Below are 20,353 nucleotides of genomic sequence, written 5' to 3' on the forward strand. Positions count from 1 at the left end.
AGGAAGCAGAGTACGATAGCTAAGTAGGTGGGTAAAATTCCGGCATTTGATTGCAAATGTGGAGGGACTCGAAAAGAGAACACAGAAATCTGTAAAACACCTGTCTGGACGACATCTTCAAACTAAGGGCAACCATGGCATCCGTGACAAAGAGGGAGAAGCGTTCATTCATGTATACGGGTAAAAGAGTTTTCAGAAAAATATGGGTTTATTGGTGTTAAAATGCACACTACAAAATTGTCCCAGCATCTCCAACACCTAATTCTCAGGACTAGTTAATTTAAAGTAACAAACAACAAAATTCCCTCGTTTTAAAAGGCTGGCTTCCCTTCAAAATATGATCTATTATTTTGTTTACTTCTTCTCCTAGTCTTCTTGGATCTCAGTCCAACATTCTGTGGTTGGTTTATTTGAAAGGGAATCCCAAAATCTCTTAATCTTATTGCCCACATCACAAACACAGTGAGTCAATGTGAACTGCTGCTCGACTGTATCCTATCCTAGAGCAACAGGATTTCACACATAGTTTGGGCATATAATTAATATCAAAATCTATACAGACAGGAAAGCCTGTCCAGATATCCTTTCCCTCCCCAGAAATCTGAAAGAAAAATGTTTTGATAAAGAACACTGCAGGAGAAAAATGCTGGTAATATACCTTGGTCATCCGTAGAAAATATGTTAAGATTCAATAAACATCTGAGCTCTGTTTTTACTGCACCCAGGGAGAGGGTAACACTGATCTCTCTTTAAAATCAAGGTGTTATATTTCACTATTTGACCTTACTAGCATGCTTTATATCATCGACAATGATTTATTCAACTTTGTCCCTGTAGACTGCGTGAAATGACAAAGGTTTAGGAACAATTTGTCGATTGAGATGGATCACTAGGAATCAGGATGACATCAACATTCCACTGCAACAGGCAAATATGTAGCCTGTTAGAATGTCTGAGATGACTATCAACAGGACACATGAATGGATGTAGTAAGACCTTCCACCAACCTATCTGATTCTCAGGGTATATGCTTCAAAAGAGAGAACAGAGAAGGAGAGGAGGAGAGGAGGAAAGGAAGGGAGGAGGGAAAGAGATAAATGGAGGAAAGCGGAGGCAAGGGAAGAAGTAAAAAAAAAGGAGGAGGGAAAGAAAAGTGAAAAGAGGAGAAGGGGAGGAATGTATAGTTAAAATCTGTAGCAGCAGAACCTCTCTATTATGAGCTTCTGATCGGACAATGAGAGGGTGTCAGCCGGGGTATCGCCATGACAACTATCTATTAAAAACCTTCTTACCCTCTTGCCAGGAGGGTTGTGGCCTTGTGACAGGAAAAATAATCAGGAGGGCGCACCATCCACTTCCTTTCTCTAAGGCAGGTGAACATCCTCTCCAATCTCTCTACATTCCCCTCCCCTCTCCTCTCTGCACCTCACAAAAATTGCATCACCGGGTCTCCCAAAGGTTAATTTGACTTTTCTTTTTCCTCTGCATTGTCTGATCTGGCCCTGCACCCAATATCCGCACACTGCCATCACTCCCTGCTAAACCGCAGTCTGGGAGCCCACAAAGCTTTATCTCTCTCCCAGTGCTGCGTACGCCGCGCCCACACCCTCATTCAATAACACCGCTAGTCAGAGATTACAAGCCATGTTTAAAGGTCCACTGCAGACGTTTTTTTTAAATCTCAATATCAAATAATTTCTGGGTAACAGTTAAGTACCTTACTGTGATAGTTTTCAATTAAAATGGTCAAAAATAAACCAAAATAGCTTCTTAGCAAAGGCAATTTCTCAATCAAGAATTTTGCTGTCTGGGAGTGGAAAACTGAAAATATGCTGTTAGTGGCAGATAGGTTAGGAACTAGGGATGGGTATCGTTAAGATTTTAACGGTATTACTACTCTTACCGATACTGCTTATCGATCCGGTACTTTAACGGTATTCTTATCGGTTCTGTTATTTTTTACAAAAAAACCCGAAACTAATTAAGAACAGAATTAACATTGCTTTATTTTTTTTAATGTAAAATAAACAACTATTTACAGCAAAAGAAACAGTAATGTTTTGAACAAATCCCTATTATAGACTCTAATGTTGTGATGATGGAAATGTAAAACAAATTAAATAAACAATATTTTCCTGCAAAAGAAAAGACAGTGGTATAGAGCAACATGGGTGGGGCATGCAGGTAGGCTGCAAAAGGACTAACTGTTCTTAGCAGTTCTTCTGGAGAAAGATGAACATATTTGTCTTCTCTGGGAGAAGTCGGGACCTCTCCTGGCTTATTGTGTTCCCTGCAGTCAAAAATACCCTCTCGCTAGAGGTGGAGGAGGCTTGAGCACAAAGGTAGCTTGTTGCAATGTTTGTGAGGAGGGGCAGAGTAGCTCTCTTCTCCCACCATCACATCACAGGATCTTCAGCCATGGGGATGGGAGGCAGGCCTTTGTGGACCTCTAGGTCAACATGCTCGCTGAGGGTGAGGGACAAGGTGTCCTGTTGGATCGTCAACCTCAACTCCCTGTCCTCCTCTGAGAACAGCTCCTCCAAGGCACTCCTTGTTTTGTTCAATGGAGGGACTGTCTCCTCCATTTCCTCTCCTTCTCCTTCAGACTCCTCCTGTTGCTGGTGCTGTGTGTCTGTCTGCTCCGGCTCCTCTGACAGCCCTGGTGTTGCTCCTGTCACATTGCCCTCAACAGTTGCCTTCCTCAGCCTGTCCCAGGTGGCGTCACTCACCGGCCTCCCTTTAAATCTGGGGTCCATTGCTGTGGCCTCATGCAGGAAGGCTTGAATGTCCTCATCCTGATAGCGCTTGGAGAGGTTCCCCCACACCTTCTCTTTGGACTTTGAATGAGTGCCAACTAGCCGTGACAAAGTTCATAGTGAAAGGCCTACACCCCTTTGCAACAGTGGAGTCCAAGGGTTTTAGGTAACAGTCTGTCAGTATCAAATCAAATCACACTTGAATATTTAATGAAATTGTTAAATGTGGGAATTTCAAAATAATACTTTAATAGATTAAACTGGCTTCTTACCAAGGAGCTGCTGGTTTTCCTTCAAGACTGTTTTTTGGACATCGATGATCTCTTGAACCACACGACCAGCTCTGATTCGGGCTGCCCATTTATCAATGGAAGTCATTTTGTAGATCTTCTGAGCTGCCAGATTCAATGAATATGCAAAGCATCCTATTTTTAGGATGTGTAGACTCTTGATGGCAACATCCATATTGCCAGCATTATCAACAGTCACAGCTACAATCTTCCTCGGCTCAAACTCAAACTATTCCAGAATGTCTGAGATCTCCTCTGCCACTACTTCGCCAGTTTGCGATTTTTACACTGCCTTGGTGTGGAGGACCTTCTGTTTTACACTGCCCTGGCTTGTGTAGTGCACTGTAACAGTGAGATAGGGGTCCGGACAGAGGCTGGTCCACCCGCCTGATGTGATGGCCAGCTTTGGCACGTCCTTCAGCTCAGTGATCACATTGGCCTTTTCAACACCATACCAGGTAGGAATTAATGTGTCACTAAGGTAACTCCAGGAGGGAGGGGTATATTTGGGGTTGAGTGCCTTGATCATCTCCCTACAGTAAAAAAAATGATTGTTTTCCTGTGTTGAATTATCATTATGGAATTATTGTGTTGTTGTGTTTTGTATTATGGAGTGATGGGACTAACATACAACCCTTTTGTACTACAATATCCTAAAAATTAATACAACTCAATATATACTGGTAGGATTGATCACCGACAACGAACGAGAGAGCCGATAGGGAGGAGGTCAGACACCTGGCTGGGTGGTGCCAGAATAACAACCTCTCCCTCAACGTAACCAAGACTAAGGAGATGATTGTGGACTACAGGAAAAGGAGGACTGAGCACGCCCCCATTCTCATTGACGGGGCTGTAGTGGAGCAGGTTGAGAGCTTCAAGTTCCTTGGTGTCCACATCACCAACAAACTAGAATGGTCCAAACACACCAAGACAGTCGTGAAGAGGGCACGACAAAGCCTATTCCCCCTCAAGAGACTGAAAAGATTTGGCATGGGTCCTGAGATCCTCAAAAGGTTCTTCAGCTGCAACATCGAGAGCACCCTGACTGGTTGCATCACTGCCTGGTACGGCAACTGCTCGGCCTCCGACTGCAAGGCACTTCAGAGGGTAGCCTAGTACGGACTAAGCTGCCTGCCATCCAGGACCTCTATACCAGGCGATGTCAGAGGAAGGCCCTAAAAATTGTCAAAGATCCCAGCCACCCCAGTCATAGACTGTTCTCTCTACTACCACATGGCAAGCGGTACCAGAGTGCCAAGTCTAGGACCAAAAGGCTTCTCAACAGTTTTTACCCCTAAGCCATAAGACTCCTGAACAGGTAATCAAATGGCTACCCGGACAATTTCCATTGTGTGACCCCCCCCAACCCCTCTTTTACGCTGCTGCTACTCTCTGTTTATCATATATGCATATTCACTTTAACTATACATTCATGTACATACTACCTCAATTGGGCCGACCAACCAGTGCTCCCACACATTGGCTACCCGGACTATCTGCATTGTGTCCCGCCACCCACCACCCGCCAACCCCTCTTTTACACTACTGCTACTCTCTGTTTATCATATATGCAAAGTCACTTTAACCATACCTACATGTACATACTACCTCAATCAGCCCGACTAACTGGTGCCTGTATATAGTCTCGATACTGTTATTGCCTCGCTACTGTATATAGCCTCGCTACTGTTATTTTTCACTGTCTTTTTTACTGTTGTTTTTTATTTCCTTACTTATCTATTGTTCACCAAATATCTTTTTTTTTACTTAGAAATTGCACTGTTGGTTACAGCCTGTAAGTAAGCATTTCACTGTAAGGTCTACACCTGTTGTATTCGGCGTACGTGACAAATAAACTTGGATTTGATTTGATTTGATACTGACAGACTGTTACCTAAAACCCTTGGACTCCACTGTTGCAAAGGGGTGTAGGCCTTTCACTATGAACTTTGTCATGGCTAGGTGGCACTCATGAATGACGCTTGCGTCCCACCCTAGTCAACAGCCAGTGGAATCTCGTGGCGCGAAATACAAATACCTCCTCAGTCATCCTCCCACTAGCTGCCAGCGTGAAGGGGCTTTGGGCTTGTCTTTGGCTTGGACCAGTGGTATTAGAGGGAGGAGTGGGTTGGTTCATTGTAGCTGCAACTTTAACAAAAAAGTAGCAAAATCTTTAAATGGGTGATTGAATTTATGAACGCACCCATAGCTAAACAATCAGCTGGCTAATGGTTACTTTGATCATGAACGAATGTTCGCATAATTTAGCTAACACCATGTGTGGGCTCCAGGCTGCTAGCATACATACCTAACATAGATCGGGTAACGAGAGATTAACTACGAGCTAGGCAGTCAAAAACTCTGCATTTCTATGCCTGTACATGATGCAATTTCGATAGATGTTTGGACAGATTGCTCGCGATTCCGCCCTTACAGGCAAAAGTCTTGTTGCACATGTGGCAACGAGCATTGTCAGCATCGACTCTGGTGAAGTGTAACCACACTTTTGAACGTTTAGTTCTCTCCGCCATCGTCACGAATTAAGAGCAGGGTCTTTCTGGTGTGTGTGTGTGCTGTAGCATGTGAGAGACACAGGCTCCACACGAGAGAGATCTCTTCTGGATTGGGAATAGTGAAAATGCCTCATAGACGAATGTCTTCATCTTACTGCAAGTGTCGTGTCTTTGGCATCATTAAAGTGAAGACTGTTATTTTATCAAATCAATTCTCTGTAATTATTATTACGTGATTAAACTAATCATGTAAATGTAATTAACTAGGAAGTCGGGGCACCAAGGAAAATCTTCAAATTACAAAGTTATAATTTTCCTAACATAACTCTTCAGATATTTTAATATCCGATCAATTAAGTCTTCTAATTAATGAATTATTCTTTACCTCATGTTAGTCTCATTTCAAAACGTCATAAATTGTTGGTTATCTGCACGAACCCAGCCTTTACTATGAATCATCCATACACCAATTATCTTAATCATTTATTTACTAACTAACTAAATAATCACAGAAATGCAGAAACAAACAAACAGTAGATATGGTTACAAGGAAAGGATAGGGGAGGTTCCCTAGTGGGCTAAGCCGATATGACGGCTTGGTGGACAAAGGGAAGTGGGTGTGGACTGAGAAGGGCGGGAAAGACAAAAAGGAGTCACTACAGAGTTGATAATTATATTAATTGAAATGCTAATCCTTTGCACATGAACGCTCACTCATTCGGGAATAATTACAATCAATATATATTTACGCTCAGTGTGTCATCATGATCTCTGTTGGAATCGTCCGTCTTTCTGTCGGAGAGTTCGTCCGAGCGTCTCTCTTTCTGCTTCCCTGAAGTATTTCGTCGTTAGAATGGATACTTCAGAGTACCATTCAGATATGTTCGCATTAGAATAGATGTTTCGGCAGTTGTTGGTGTTCGCATTCCAGGTTGACATAATTTCTAGCTGCAGACTAGTAATTAGTATCTAAGATTTGCTCTTATTCTGTCGGGATCAATAGTTTCACAGTTGAAACATTTCCAGCCGTGTAGCCAATGCTCCACGTGGTATGGTTAGGAATTCAACAACCATTACAACCTTAGCTTAAACTGAGGTTTTTGTTGTCTCTACTCAGACCTTTGCCCCCTCGGTGTCCATCGAGGTACTCGTGGTCTGAAGAAGATTTCTTCAGAGAGGGTTTTATTCGTAACAGTAGAAAAGGGCTGTCCCATGAGCCAGATCATGTCTGTGCTCATGGGGGCGGGCCAATGACTTAGTTCAACTTTAAAGGGAATACAATTCTCTCACATTAACGGTTTAACCTAGCATTTAAAAATATATATATACTTCACCTTTATTTAAACAGGTAGGCTAGTTGAGAACAAGTTCTCATTTGCAACTGCAACCTGGCCAAGATAAAGAAGAGCAGTTCGACACATACAACAACACAGAGTTACACATGGAATAAACAAACATACAATCAATAATACAGTAGAAAAATCTATAAACAGCATGTGCAAATGAGGTAGGATAAGAGAGGTAAGACAATAAATAGGCCATGGTGGAGAAGTAATTACAATATAGCAATTAAACACTGGAATGGTAGGGTGTGCAGAAGATGAATGTGCAAGTAGAGCTACTGGGGTGCAAAGGAGCAAGATAAATAAATAAATACAGTATGGGGATGAGGTAGATTGGATGGGCTATTTACAGATGAGCTATGTACAGGTGCAGTGATCTGTGAGCTGCTTTGACAGCTGGTGCTTAAAGCTAGTGAGGGAGGTAAGAGTCTCCAGCTTCAGAGATTTTTGCAGTTTGTTTCAGTCATTGGCAGCAGAGAACTGGAAGGAGAGGCGGCCAAAGGAAGAATTGGCTTTGGGGGTGACCAGTGAGATATACATACTGGAGCGCGTGCTATGGGTGGGTGCTGCTATGGTGACCAGTGAGCTGAGATAAGGCGGGGCTTTACCTAGCAGAGACTTGTAGATGACCTGGAGCCAGTGGGTTTGGCGACGAGTATGAAGCGAGGGCCAGCCAACGAGAGCATACAGGTCGCAGTGGTGGGTAGTATATGGGGCTTTGGTGACAAAACGGATGGCACTGTGATAGACTGCATCCAATTTGTTGAGTAGAGTGTTGGAGGCAATTTTGTAAATTACATCGCTGAAGTCGAGGATCGGTAGGATGGTCAGTTTTACGAGGGAATGTTTGGCAGCATGAGTGAAGGATGCTTTGTTGCGAAATAGGAAGCCGATTCTAGATTTCATTTTGGATTGGAGATGTTTAACCTGTTGGGGCTAGGGGACAGTATTTGCACGGCCGGATAAAAAACGTACCCGATTTAAACCGGTTACTACTCTTGCCCAGAAATGAGAATATGCATACAATCAGTAGATTTGGATAGAAAACACTCTAAAGTTTCTAAAACTGTTTGAATGGTGTCTGTGAGTATAACAGAACTCATATGGCAACTCATATGGCAGGCCAAAACCTGAGAAGATTCCATAGAGGAAGTGCCCTGTCTGACAATTTCATGTCCTTCTGTTGCATCTCTATCGAAAACACAGCATCTCTGCTGTAACGTGACATTTTCTAAGGCTTCCATTGGCTCTCAGAAGGCGCCAGAAAGTGGAATGACGTGTCTCCTGTCTCTGGGCGAAGAACAGCAGGAGATTTTGTGTAATCCAATTTTTCTTATTGTAATTCTGAGTTTAGTGAGCACCAAACTTGGTGGGTGTCAAATTAGCTAGCCTGTGATGGCCGAGCTATCTACTCAGAATATTGCAAAATGTGCTTTCGCCGAAAAGCTATTTTAAAATCTGACACCGCGATTGCATAAAGGAGTTCTGTATCTATAATTCTTAAAATAATTGTTATGTATTTTGTGAACGTTTATCGTGAGTAATTTAGTAAATTCACCGGAAGTTTGCAGTGGGTATGCTAGTTCTGAACATCACATGCTAATGTAAAAAGCTATTTTTGATATAAATATGAACTTGATTGAACAAAACATGCATGTATTGTATAACATAATGTCCTAGGAGTGTCATCTGATGAAGATCATCAAAGGTTAGTGCTGCATTTAGCTGTGGTTTTGTTTTTTGTGACATTATATGCTAGCTTGAAAAATGGGTGTCTGATTATTTCTGGCTGGGTACTCTGCTGACATAATCTAATGTTTTGCTTTCGCTGTAAAGCCTTTTTGAAATCGGACAGTGTGGTTAGATAAAGGAGAGTCTTGTCTTTAAAATGGTGTAAAATAGTCATATGTTTGAAAAATTGAAGTTTTCGGATTTCCGAGGACTTTGTATTTCGCGCCACGCCCATCATTGGATATTGGAGCAGGTGTTCCGCTAGCGGAACGTCTAGATGTAAGAGGTTAACAAATTTGAACCCAATAATGGTTGAATTCAAGAAGTGTAAACTGCCTATCAATGATTGTTTATGAAACCAGTGGACAGCCAGTGAAAAATTCGCTCTTGCAACAGTTGGATAGTGCAAAGACAAGCCTATGGAATAAAATTGGGGCTTTTATTGCTCAAACTAATTCATGCTGATAAAAAATAATAATCCATAGGCCTAATGGACACAAGCTCAAACTTGCACTTTTAAATGACTAAAAGGGGTGTCGTGACTATCATTAATGAGATGACATGCTATTTATCGAATAATTAACTATGTTTAATTCTAACAATTAACTCATTAGTAACCTGGGGCACCACGGGAAAAGTTTGTTTAATGAGTTACCGTTTCCCGAATTAACTCAAGAATATACCAGAATCTCGATATCATAGCAGTCAATCATTTCCTCATATCAGTCTCATTGTCACGACTTCCAACAAGTCGGTTCCTCTCCTTGTTCGGATGGCGTTCGGCGGTGGGACGCTGCTCATGTTCACCTTCAGCGCGACGTGCTGCGCCAGAAAGCCTGCACAGACCGTCACCGCAGTGAGGCCCCGGTGTTCCCACCGGGGAACCGGGTCTGGCTCTTGACCCGAAACCTGCCCCTCCGCCTGCCCTGCCGGAAGCTGGGTCCGCGGTTTGTGGGGCGATTTAAAGTCCTGAGGAGACTGAACAAGGTGAGTTACAGGTTACAGCTTCCCCCCGATTACCGTATTAACCCCTCGTTCCATGTGTCTCTCCTCAGGCCGGTGGTGGCTGGCCCGCTCCAGGAGTCTGAGGTGCGTGAGGTTCCTCCGCCCCCTCTGGACATCGAGGGGGCCCCGGCGTACTCCGTTCGATCCATACTGGATTCGAGGCGTCGGGCAAGGGGCCTTCAGTACCTCGTGGACTGGGAGGGGTACGGTCCGGAGGAGAGATGCTGGGTTCTGGTGGAGGATGTGTTGGACCCTTCAATGCTACGGGAGTTCCACCGTCTCCGTCCTGCACCTCGCCCTCCGGGTCGTCCTCGAGGCCGGTGTCGGCGCGCTGCTGGAGCCGCGCGTCGGGGAGGGGGGGACTGTCTTTTTCGGGCGACGTTCGGTGGTCGGCGTCACCGGTCTTCTAGCCATCGTCGATCCACTGTTCATTTTCCACTTGTTTTGTCTTGTTTTCCTACACACCTGGTTCTCATTTCCCTCATTAAGTGTTGTGTATTTAACCCTCTGTTCCCCCCATGTCTTTGTGTGGTATTGTTTGTTGTAAGTGCTTGTGCACATTGTTTACTGGTGCGCGTCGGGTTTTTTACCCATGTTGGTTATTTCTGTATGCCGTTGGTACTCTACCATAGCATTGATTGCTAAGAGGCTCCTTTGTCTTCTTCAACCTTGTGTTGTGTTTCGGGGTCGTGACTAATCGTAGATCTTAGCTGCAGCGCATGGTCTTCTAGTCTAGTAAGTTCTTTCTTAACTCACATGCTTTATAAACTCGGGTCAAAAGGGGGCGTTTCCGTCTTCATGACACGCTCTATGGGTTCCCTGGGGCGTAACTAGTTACAAGGCAAGGTATTAGAATTTATTATGATCTCATTTAGACAACTAAAATCACAGTCTTATCATCACAAAACACAGTATTATCGTCTTTAATTTGGATATTTTCTACACAACGTAAAGTATCTAAACATCATATACACATTATGAAAACTCTTCAAGTTACAATGTTTTCGTTAAAAGGTCCTCATTTAACTTTTAATAACATCATTATTCCCACCCATTCGGATTCAGATTATGAAATATATTGTCTCAGAATCCATTTATTTGATGTTCTAGTTTTGGGCTGTAAAGTCTTCATAAGGCACAAAGACATTCCAGACACCCAAACTAGGTGCCATAAAACTCCCACCTTTAACCCTCTACCCCTCTGTGGGAGAGAAATATCTCTGTAGAGCTGATCCACTGTAACCTGATCCTCAAAGGCCAGTCATGACAGGAGCAATTTGTAATTGCTCTATCCATTTTTGGATTTACAGTTGAAGTCGGAAGTTTACATACACCTTAGCCAAATACATTTAAACTCACTTTTTCACAATTCCTGACATTTAATCCTAGTAACCATTCCCTGTCTTAGGTCAGCTAGGAACACCACTTTATTTTAAGAATGTGAAATGTCAGAATAATAGTAGAAATAATTATTTATTTCAGCTTTTATTTCTTTCATCACATTCCCAGTGGGTCAGAAGTTTACATACACTCAATTAGTATTTGGTAGCATTGCCTTTAAATTGTTTAACTTAGGTCAAATGTTTCGGGTAGCCTTCCACAAGCTTCCCACAATAAGTTGGATGAATTTTGGCACATTCCTCCTGACATAGCTAGTGTAACTGAGTAAGGTTTATAGGCCTACTTGCTCGCACAAACTTTGTCAGTTCTGCCAATAGATTTTCTATAGGATTGAGGTCAGGGCTTTGTGATGGCCACTCCAATACCTTGACTTTGTTGTCCTCAAGTCATTTTGCCACAACTTTGGAAGTATGGTGGTTTTGGAGCAGTGGCTTCTTCCTTGCTGTGTGGCCTTTCAGGTTATGTCGATATAGAACTCGTTTTACTGTGGATATAGATACCTTTGTACCTGTTTCCTCCAGCATCTTCACAAGGTCCTTTGCTGTTGTTCTAGGCTTGATTTGCACTTTTCGCACCAAAGTACATTCATCTCTAGGAGACAGAACGCGTCTCCTTCCTGAGCGGTATGACGGCTGCGTGGTCCATGGTGTTTACACTTGCGTACAATTGTTTGTACAGATGAACGTGGTACCTTCAGGCATTTGGAAGTTGCTCCCAAGGATGAACCAGGCTTGTGGAGGTCTACAATTTTTTGGCTGATCTCTTTTGATTTTCCCATGATGTCAAGCAAAGAGGCACTGAGTTTGAAGGTAGGCCTTGAAATACATCCACAGGTACACCTCCAATTGACTCAAATGATGTCAATTAGCCTATCAGAAACTTCTATAGCCATGACATCATTTTCTGGAATTTTCCAAGATGTTTAAAGGCACAGTCAATTTAGTGTATGTAAACTTTTGACCCACTGGAATTGTGATACAGTGAATTATAAGTGAAATAATCTGTCCGTAAACAATTGTTGGAAAGATTACTTGTGTCATGCACAAAGTAAATGTCCTTACCGACTTGCCAAAACTATAGTTTGTTAACAAGAAATCTGTGGAGTTGTTGAAAAACGAGTTTTAATGACTACAACCTAAGTGTATGTAAACTTCCGACTTCAACTGTATACACTAACGTTCAAAAGTTTGAAATTTCCTTGTTTTTGAAAGAAAAGTACATATTTTGTCCATTAAAATAACATAAAATTGATCAGAAATACAGTGTAGACTTGTGGTCAGACAGAAACAAAGACCTTTATTCTGAAACTTGTCAGTCTATTCTTATTCTGAGAAATGAAGGCTATTCCTTGCAATAAATTGCCAAGAAACTGAAGATCTGGTAAAACGCTGTGTACTACTCCCTTCACAGAACATAGCAAACTGGCTCTAACCAGCATAGAAAGAGGAGTGTGAGGCCCCGGTGCACAACTGAGCAAGAGGACAAGTACATTAAGAGTGTCCAGTTTGAGAAACAGACGTCTCACAAGTCTTCAACTGGCAGCTTCATTAAATAGTACCCTCAAAACACCAGTCTCAACATCAACAGTGAAGAGGCAACTCCGGGATGCTGGCCTTCTAGTCAGAGTTGCAAAGAAAAAGCCATATCTCAGACTGGCCAATAAAAAATGAGGATTAAAATGGGCAAAAGAACACAGATACTGGACAGAGGAAGACTGAAAAAAGTTTTATGGATAGACGAATCTACGTTTGAGGTGTTTGGATCACAAAGAAGAACATTTGTGAGACACAGAAAAAATGAAAAGATGCTGGAGGCGTGCTCTGTCAAGCATGGTGGAGGCAATGTGATGGTCTGGGGGTGCTTTGGTGGTGGTAAAATCATTATTTATAACCTTGTCAACGTCTTGACTATATTTCCTATTCATTTTGCAACTAATTTCATGTATGTTTTCATAGAAAACAAGGACATTTCTAAGTGACCCCAAACTTTTGAATGGTGGTGTATATGTAGATATAAAATATAATCTTGTTTCATTCCGATGTTTGTAAGCATTGTAAATATAAATAAACACTAAATAACCTCATAACATGGTTAAAACAATACTGTTTATATCATGGATCGTCAGTCCTTGCATCCATAGCATGGTTAAATTTTTACAGCCCAATCCTTCAGCTTTTTACCAAAACGGAAGCAGGGCAACCATTTTGTTATTGTTTCATCTGTGGATTTGCAATTTAAACAGCTGCATATTATCAAGATATCATTGTGTCACCAACAAAAAGGTAAACAATAGGCCTATAGAAAATGCAGTAAATGCCATTCATTTTTCAAATGTAAATAGCCCTGTTCAGTAGTGCTCAAAGTATGTCATTCCATGAGCTGTGTTTCTTTTTCAACTCAAATCAATGAGTCCAATCAGTCCTCCATGACAACAAAATCATAAACAACAGAGTAGGGCTGGCTAATAAGTCCTTAGTTTTGGGGTCATACTCAGGTAAAACAATTTGGCTAATCTGTACTTCAATATTTCCAAGTCCTATTCTTGAAGATCAAGGGGTATAACATTTATTGGAATGACTGGAATTCTGATAGACTTTGGTTTTTAATGTAAATATATCATTTAATCATATTATTATATGTAGTAGAAAGCGATGGGTTAGAAGAAGCCTACATAACCAACCCATAAAGTAAAATTGAACATCCATATATGGCCAGCTATGTAAACTTTAACATTGATTTATCATGCAATAAATGTCGGATGTCTTCTTCTAATGCCTCCTCAGGGGAAAGTAATCTAAAAGTAATGGAATGTAATCATTATATGTATCAACAATTATTTTTTCTTTAATAAAAAAAGCTGGATGGTAGTTTCATAGCTTACGTTATTTTAGTCTTCCTTACATAGAGTACAGCTTATATAGCTTCTGAGTCAGAAGTTATGACTGTGTGGCTACATTTGGTTCTTTGACAGAGACACATCCAGCCTGGGCTTTAATCCAAGAACCCGTCACCAAGCCTGGGCCTTTCTTAACAAATCACCCCATTGATCCTGCATCCTCCTGTGCATACATCTGCCCAGTTCAGCCTCTCAATGGAAAGCTGGGCCTCTGAGTTCAACAAATAAACAAAGACATGTCAAACAGAGGGAGAGATGTGAGGAGCAGGGAGAGAGAGAATGTGAGAGATGCAATTGTGGAGAGAAATCAACAAGCATAATTCCAACAGTAGCTACATCAAAGTGGTATATTAATGATAATAATTAGTTGGTGTTAGCACGGAGCTTATGGGCAAAATCCCACATGTGCCACATACTGAAGATATGTGTGTAGGTTGCATGGGAAAATTTAGTCTGCTAAGCATATTATTAACTTTACAGCACCTGAGGTGGACGCTACTCTGGTAATACTGCACTGTGTATGTGTGTGTGTGCGTGTCTGCGTGTGTGTGTGTGTGTGTGTGTGACCCACAGTGGTTGAGTCATTTTCATGGTCTGTACGAGCGTTTGTACTTGTTAAATGTCATGTGGCTGTAGCCACCACTCCTCACCCTTCACTCTCTCAATCAATAGTCCATCTGGACAACGGGCCAGCCTGTCACCAACTCATTACAGAGCTGTGTATGTGTAGTTGTGTGTGTGTGTGTGTGTGTGTGTTACTCACATGGTATGATGATCTCCTCTCTCTGTCCAGCGGCTTGGTGACGAACATCTTGCCGGCGACAGGGTCGATACTGAACACCTCATTGGGTGGCTGGTCGGCTCCCACCCCTGTGATGCTGTATCGGATGGAGATGTTCCGGTCCTGGTCCGAACGGATCTGCAACAAGACACACAGACACAGAATGTCCGTTTTTACTCTGTGGTCTACTGCTGTTTCTGAAATGGGTTTCATCTTTCATAACACATTCAATCATTGAGTAATATGGGAGATTGGAGAAAACCAAAGCCTTGACAGATCTGTTTGTTCCCTAGTGGTAGATGCTGATGCTGCGTACAACAATAATATCACACATTGATGTTACACACATAATCCAGTGTTTTCCACAATAGTATCCAGCCAGAAACTCCCAGGACAAAATGTTTTGCCGAAGGCACTCTATTTTGGTGGCCTCTGGTACATTCTAATATTCCAACCCGAAATACACAGCAACATTATTGAATACTTTATCGAATTTACCTCCCAGATTGGAATATGTGGTGTGGCATTGTGTAGAAAGACATGACTTTTCAATTTAAATTACTGAAAATGTATGAATTCAGTGTATTGTTTGTTGTTTTGGATATCGTTTAGGTCTAGGCCTATATGTTCAGTACTATTTTGTAATTAAAAGAATATGAAACTTTTTTAAACATTTAACCTGTCTCTCTTGAGATTAAAGTCCTATTTACAGTTTTACTGCAAGATATGAATTACCACAATGATGTTTGTTCTTCAAATTATGATTTATTCAAACAGAATAATTAAGTAAATAGCCAACATTATCTTCAAAAATAAATTAAAGGTTATATCTTATGTATTATATCTTTCCGATTTTACATAGCCTGGATTAATAAAGAATTATCATTAGGTAGGACCCTATGAAATCTATTTTATGTTTTGGCTGACCCCCCCCCACACACACACACAAATTCCATTTTCTCTATTTTTTGTTTTTCACGGTTTCAGTTTTTCCAAAATTTTTCAGGTTTTCGCTCTCTCAAAATCACACCTTCTAAATAGAAAAACAACACAATTGGATGTTTGAAGTCCACAACAATGCTTAAACCACATCAGGAGACCACTTTTGAGGTCTGGGAAAAATCTGAGAAATTTAGATTTTTGGTTGAAGTTACCCTTTAATTCAAGTGTGCACTTAGCAAGAAGCTGTTGTTTAGCAATGTTTTTGTAGCTCACATGTGATGGTAGAGTTTGCAAAACAAAAACTCACTGGATTGATTAAAACAATCATGATATCATTCTGCCAGGTAAGCATAGGCTACTTTGTAGTTAACATTTAATTGAGACGGTTTTTGGGAAAGCCTTTCCATCTACCAGAAGACTGTTTTTATTAGCATCATCACTAACAGCTACACAAAGTGCAGCACAAACAAACAGGGACTTTCTCATTGCCTCTTCAGAATGTTGCAGAAAATATGAATCACTGATGCATTCTGTTCACTTCCTTTCCCTGTCATCGCTCGCTTTGTGACTGACAGGCGCAAATTCTATCAATAGATTGCTAGAAGATGCATATCGTTCATTCTAGCGGGACAGGGCTCGACGGACTACCGAATAAAAATAAATAAAAAATAAATAGCCTAGTTAATATGAAGTGGAAAAAGTATGAGGCTGAAAATTAGTCTGTAACCGGCTAATTAGCCGATGACCAGCGCTAATGGAAAACACAGCATAATCGCCACTTCATCCATTGGTGTGATTGGTAAGGTGTTTATTCCAGGACTAGATCATCATATAGAAGCTGGGAGACCAATGATAGGGGACAATCATCACATATTATATATTCATCAGAAATAGACATATACGCACACACACACACACACACACACACACACACACACACACACACACACACACACACACACACACACACACACACACACACACACACACACACACACACACACACACACACACAAACAAACACATCCATCATAGCTCGGCAGTCACAGCTATAGCAGTGGATTTTATTAGTGCTATAGAATGGTGCACAACCCAAGTATTTCAAACAGGAAATTCACTATTTCTCTTTCTTTCAAGGGATTGAAAAATAAATCAACAAGCATTTGGCAAAGATAATTTTTCTTCTGCTTGACAATTGGAGATGTAAACAGCTCTTACAGGGACTGTGCTTAGAACACTGTCACAACATGAGCAAAAAAGAAAAATAAGAACATTTAAATGTCATCTTGTAAACACCAGGAAAGTAACAGCAAACAAATGAAGAATAAATAGTTTCAGAGAAAAACAAAGATTAACCTAAGGAGAGAACAGCTGGAGATATATTACACACGACTGTACAAACACACATGTACACACACACATATTCACTGCTTTCAAGAGCAGAAGAGCTATTAAGTACATTAAGTACACTGCACAGAGTGTGATTTGGGCTGAAGTGCAGAGCAATTGGGCTTCATTTGAAGGGGTCTTTCCTTTAGCTCACAAATAAGGTCCTAGTCAGCCCTCCAACCTCCTTCCATTAGAGTAAAGGGTGCTAGTGCTGCTATTTCAGCATGCCTCAATAACACACAAACACACACGCACGCACGCACGCACGCACACACAGTCCTCCTATCCTCCACCTCGTCTCCAATCAGTGATTATTCCAGGAGAAAGCCATGAGTGCTCCTAAAGAGAAAGAGTCCCCCAAAAAGTTGTCTCCATCTTTCAGCACTCATGGTACCAATTTGGCAGTCCTTTTGACACACCAGGGAGAGAATGGCCTGAGACTAACAAGGACCAGGGAAGGACTAGGACATATTGTATCAGACAGGTGTCATCCAGACTACTCCTAACACCACTATAACAACCTGTCATCATCGTCCTCATCCTCTTCTCCTTGCACTCTCCACTGTCAATACGCGGTAATAATACCATCTCCTACATCACATCCTTTCATATGCCAAACACACACACACACACACTCACTCACTCACTCACTCACTCACTCACTCACTCACTCACTCACTCACTCACTCACTCACTCACTCACTCACTCACTCACTCACTCACTCACTCACTCACTCACTCACTCACTCACTCACTCACTCACTCACTCACTCACTCACTCACTCACTCACTCACTCAGAGAGATAAATTCCCTGATTCTTCCACTGTGAGGGAATACATCAAATGAGTCAGCTAAAGCGTGGTACATTTAATCGCCATATAATCTCCAGCCACACCATCCACAGCTTTAAGGCCTGCAGCCAGCAGTAGAGCTAGCTAACACACAAACACACACACACACACACACACACACACACACACACACACACACACACACACACACACACACACACACACACACACACACACACACACACACACACACACACACACACAGAGACACATAAACACACACAGACACACAGACACACACACACACACACACACACACACACACACACACACACACACACACACACACACACACACACACACACACACACACACACACACAGGGAATGGGAGAGATGAAATGGACAGAATGTAAAATTACTAAAGATAAAATGTGAAAAGTGGACCACACATGTTCTCCTTCTGAAAGATCAGAGGAGCTGTCAGAGGATCAGAGGACAGAGTACTAATGCAGTTTGTAGGAGCTGCTTCTGGTGTGTGTGTGTGTGTGTGTGTGTGTGTGTGTGTGTGTGTGTGTGTGTGTGTGTGTGTGTGTGTGTGTGTGTGTGTGTGTGTGTGTGTGTGTGAGTGTGTGTGTGTGTGTGTGCAAGGCCTTACGTTAGGAGCAGTGAAGTACTTGAAAGCTGACGGCTAAGATAATTAACAAGTTGTTTTTAAGCATTGGCTACTAGTACTTCAAAGATGTACCATCCTCAAAACAACAGCAACAGCAAACAGAGGAGAGAGAGAGGGAGCTATAAGTGTATCTAGCAGCTGGGTTGAACTCTCTCCATCCTACTATTCTCTGCTCATTTATTTGAGGCATCAAGTCGGGGCTTGAGGATCGAAACCTCACCGACTTCTTACGTTGCTTCCAGTCCTACAAGGCACATGGAGCGATTACACACTCCACTGCCAAACTACCTCCCCCTTCTCGTTCTCTGTCTCACTCTCTCTTTCTCTCTGTTTCAGGGAGTTACTATGAGGACAGAAACCATGCATGAAAAATGAAATGACTTCAATCTGTTGGACTTGGCAGCGGCGCATAAATCCTTCCCAGTTAGGAAGTGATATCACTTCTTAATTTATTCCCAGTTCTTCCCGCCCCCTGATTTCCCACCCGCTTTCAATTCCTCCTGCTTGGGGGAGAATCAGCCGCATGCATGTCTCCCCAGTCTTTCCATCCCACAATGTTCACACAACATCAATGTAACAATAAGGGACACTGCCCAAAAAAATCACAGTAATTTGATTCTAATGTCTGTTTGTGTGTGTCTGTGTGTATAGGTGTGTGTATAGGTGTGTGTTTGTGTGTATGTGTGTGTCACTGTGGGTGTGTGAAATGTATGTACACAGTCACAGCCCTCTGCTGGGTAATGAATGATAAAGGGGTACATGTTGAAAGGCGCTAATAAATGTGAACAGTTGTTCTCTCTCTCTCTCTCTCTCTCTCGCATTCTCTCTCTCTTTCACTGTGTTATTCTCTCTCCCCTTGTTAGAGACAAAGGGTTGTGTGTGTGTGCATGCATGTGTGTGTATGTATGTGTGTGTGTGAGAACGTGTGAGACAGTGGAATGTCTCTCGTCAGAAAGCAGACACTGGTTAAATAACCTATTTGTCGACGGATCAAAGCAAACCTCCTCATTACTGGCAACTTAAGGATATCTTATCAGTGAGCTAAGCTCCCCTCTGCCTGGCAAAACTGAATCAAATGACAGATTATCGTGCCACTGGCTCTCCGGGGAAAACAAGGGAGAGGAAAGGAGAGGAGGAGTGGAATAAAAGAGAGGAGGAATATGAAAGAGGAGTGATGCTCTATGTATTGCTGTCCCCGGGGTGCAGAGAGGAAGATGGAAATCAGCTCCTAAATATCTCTCTGCAACATTTCCACCATATTTCCACAACGTTTCTAGATTATTTGCACAGCGTTGTTCTACTAATGCTGAGTAATAGTATACAAGAATGTAAGTATTATAGTCATGTTTACATTAATGCTTCCTCTACACTATTGAGGAACAACAAAACAGAGAACCAATTTTATAATGTCATTCCTTCCTGCTCTCATTTAAAATAGGCCTACTTTACTTTTTATAATAACTGTCTCCATTCTGTATGGATGAAACACTGGACAGCGCTAAACACAGGGTTTAGCACTGTCTAGCTAGCTCCTGCAGGGTTTAGCGCTGACTAGCTAGCTCCTACAGGGTTTAGTGCAGTCCAGCTAAATCCTGCAAGGTTTAACGCTATCTACCTAGATCCTGCAGGGTTTAGCTCTGTCCAGCTAGCTCCTGCAGGGTTTAGCCCTGTCTAGCTATCACCTGCAGGGTTTAGCACTGACCAGCTAGCTCCTGCAGGATTTAGCGCTGACTAGCTAGATCCTGCAGAGTTTAGTGCTGTCCAGCTAGATCCTGCAAGGTTTAGCGCTATCTACCTAGCTCCTGCAGGGTTTAGCGCTATCTACCTAGCTCCTGC

General features: G+C 42.1%; 1 protein-coding gene across 1 annotated transcript in view; it reads right to left on the minus strand.

Annotated features, from left to right (window-relative positions):
• The window catches only part of LOC106566735 (cadherin-4), a 523,629-nt gene that overhangs the window by 93,428 nt on the left and 409,848 nt on the right, over positions 1 to 20,353 (minus strand). Inside the window, exon 6 of the mRNA XM_014135075.3 lies at positions 14,702 to 14,857. Within this exon, the coding sequence (XP_013990550.1) occupies positions 14,702 to 14,857 (156 nt within the window). The remainder of the gene's footprint in view (positions 1 to 14,701; positions 14,858 to 20,353) is intronic.

This window comes from Salmo salar, chromosome 13 (assembly GCF_965601325.2).
Source record: "Salmo salar chromosome 13, fSalSal1, whole genome shotgun sequence".
In the NCBI taxonomy this organism is placed as follows: domain Eukaryota; kingdom Metazoa; phylum Chordata; class Actinopteri; order Salmoniformes; family Salmonidae; genus Salmo; species Salmo salar.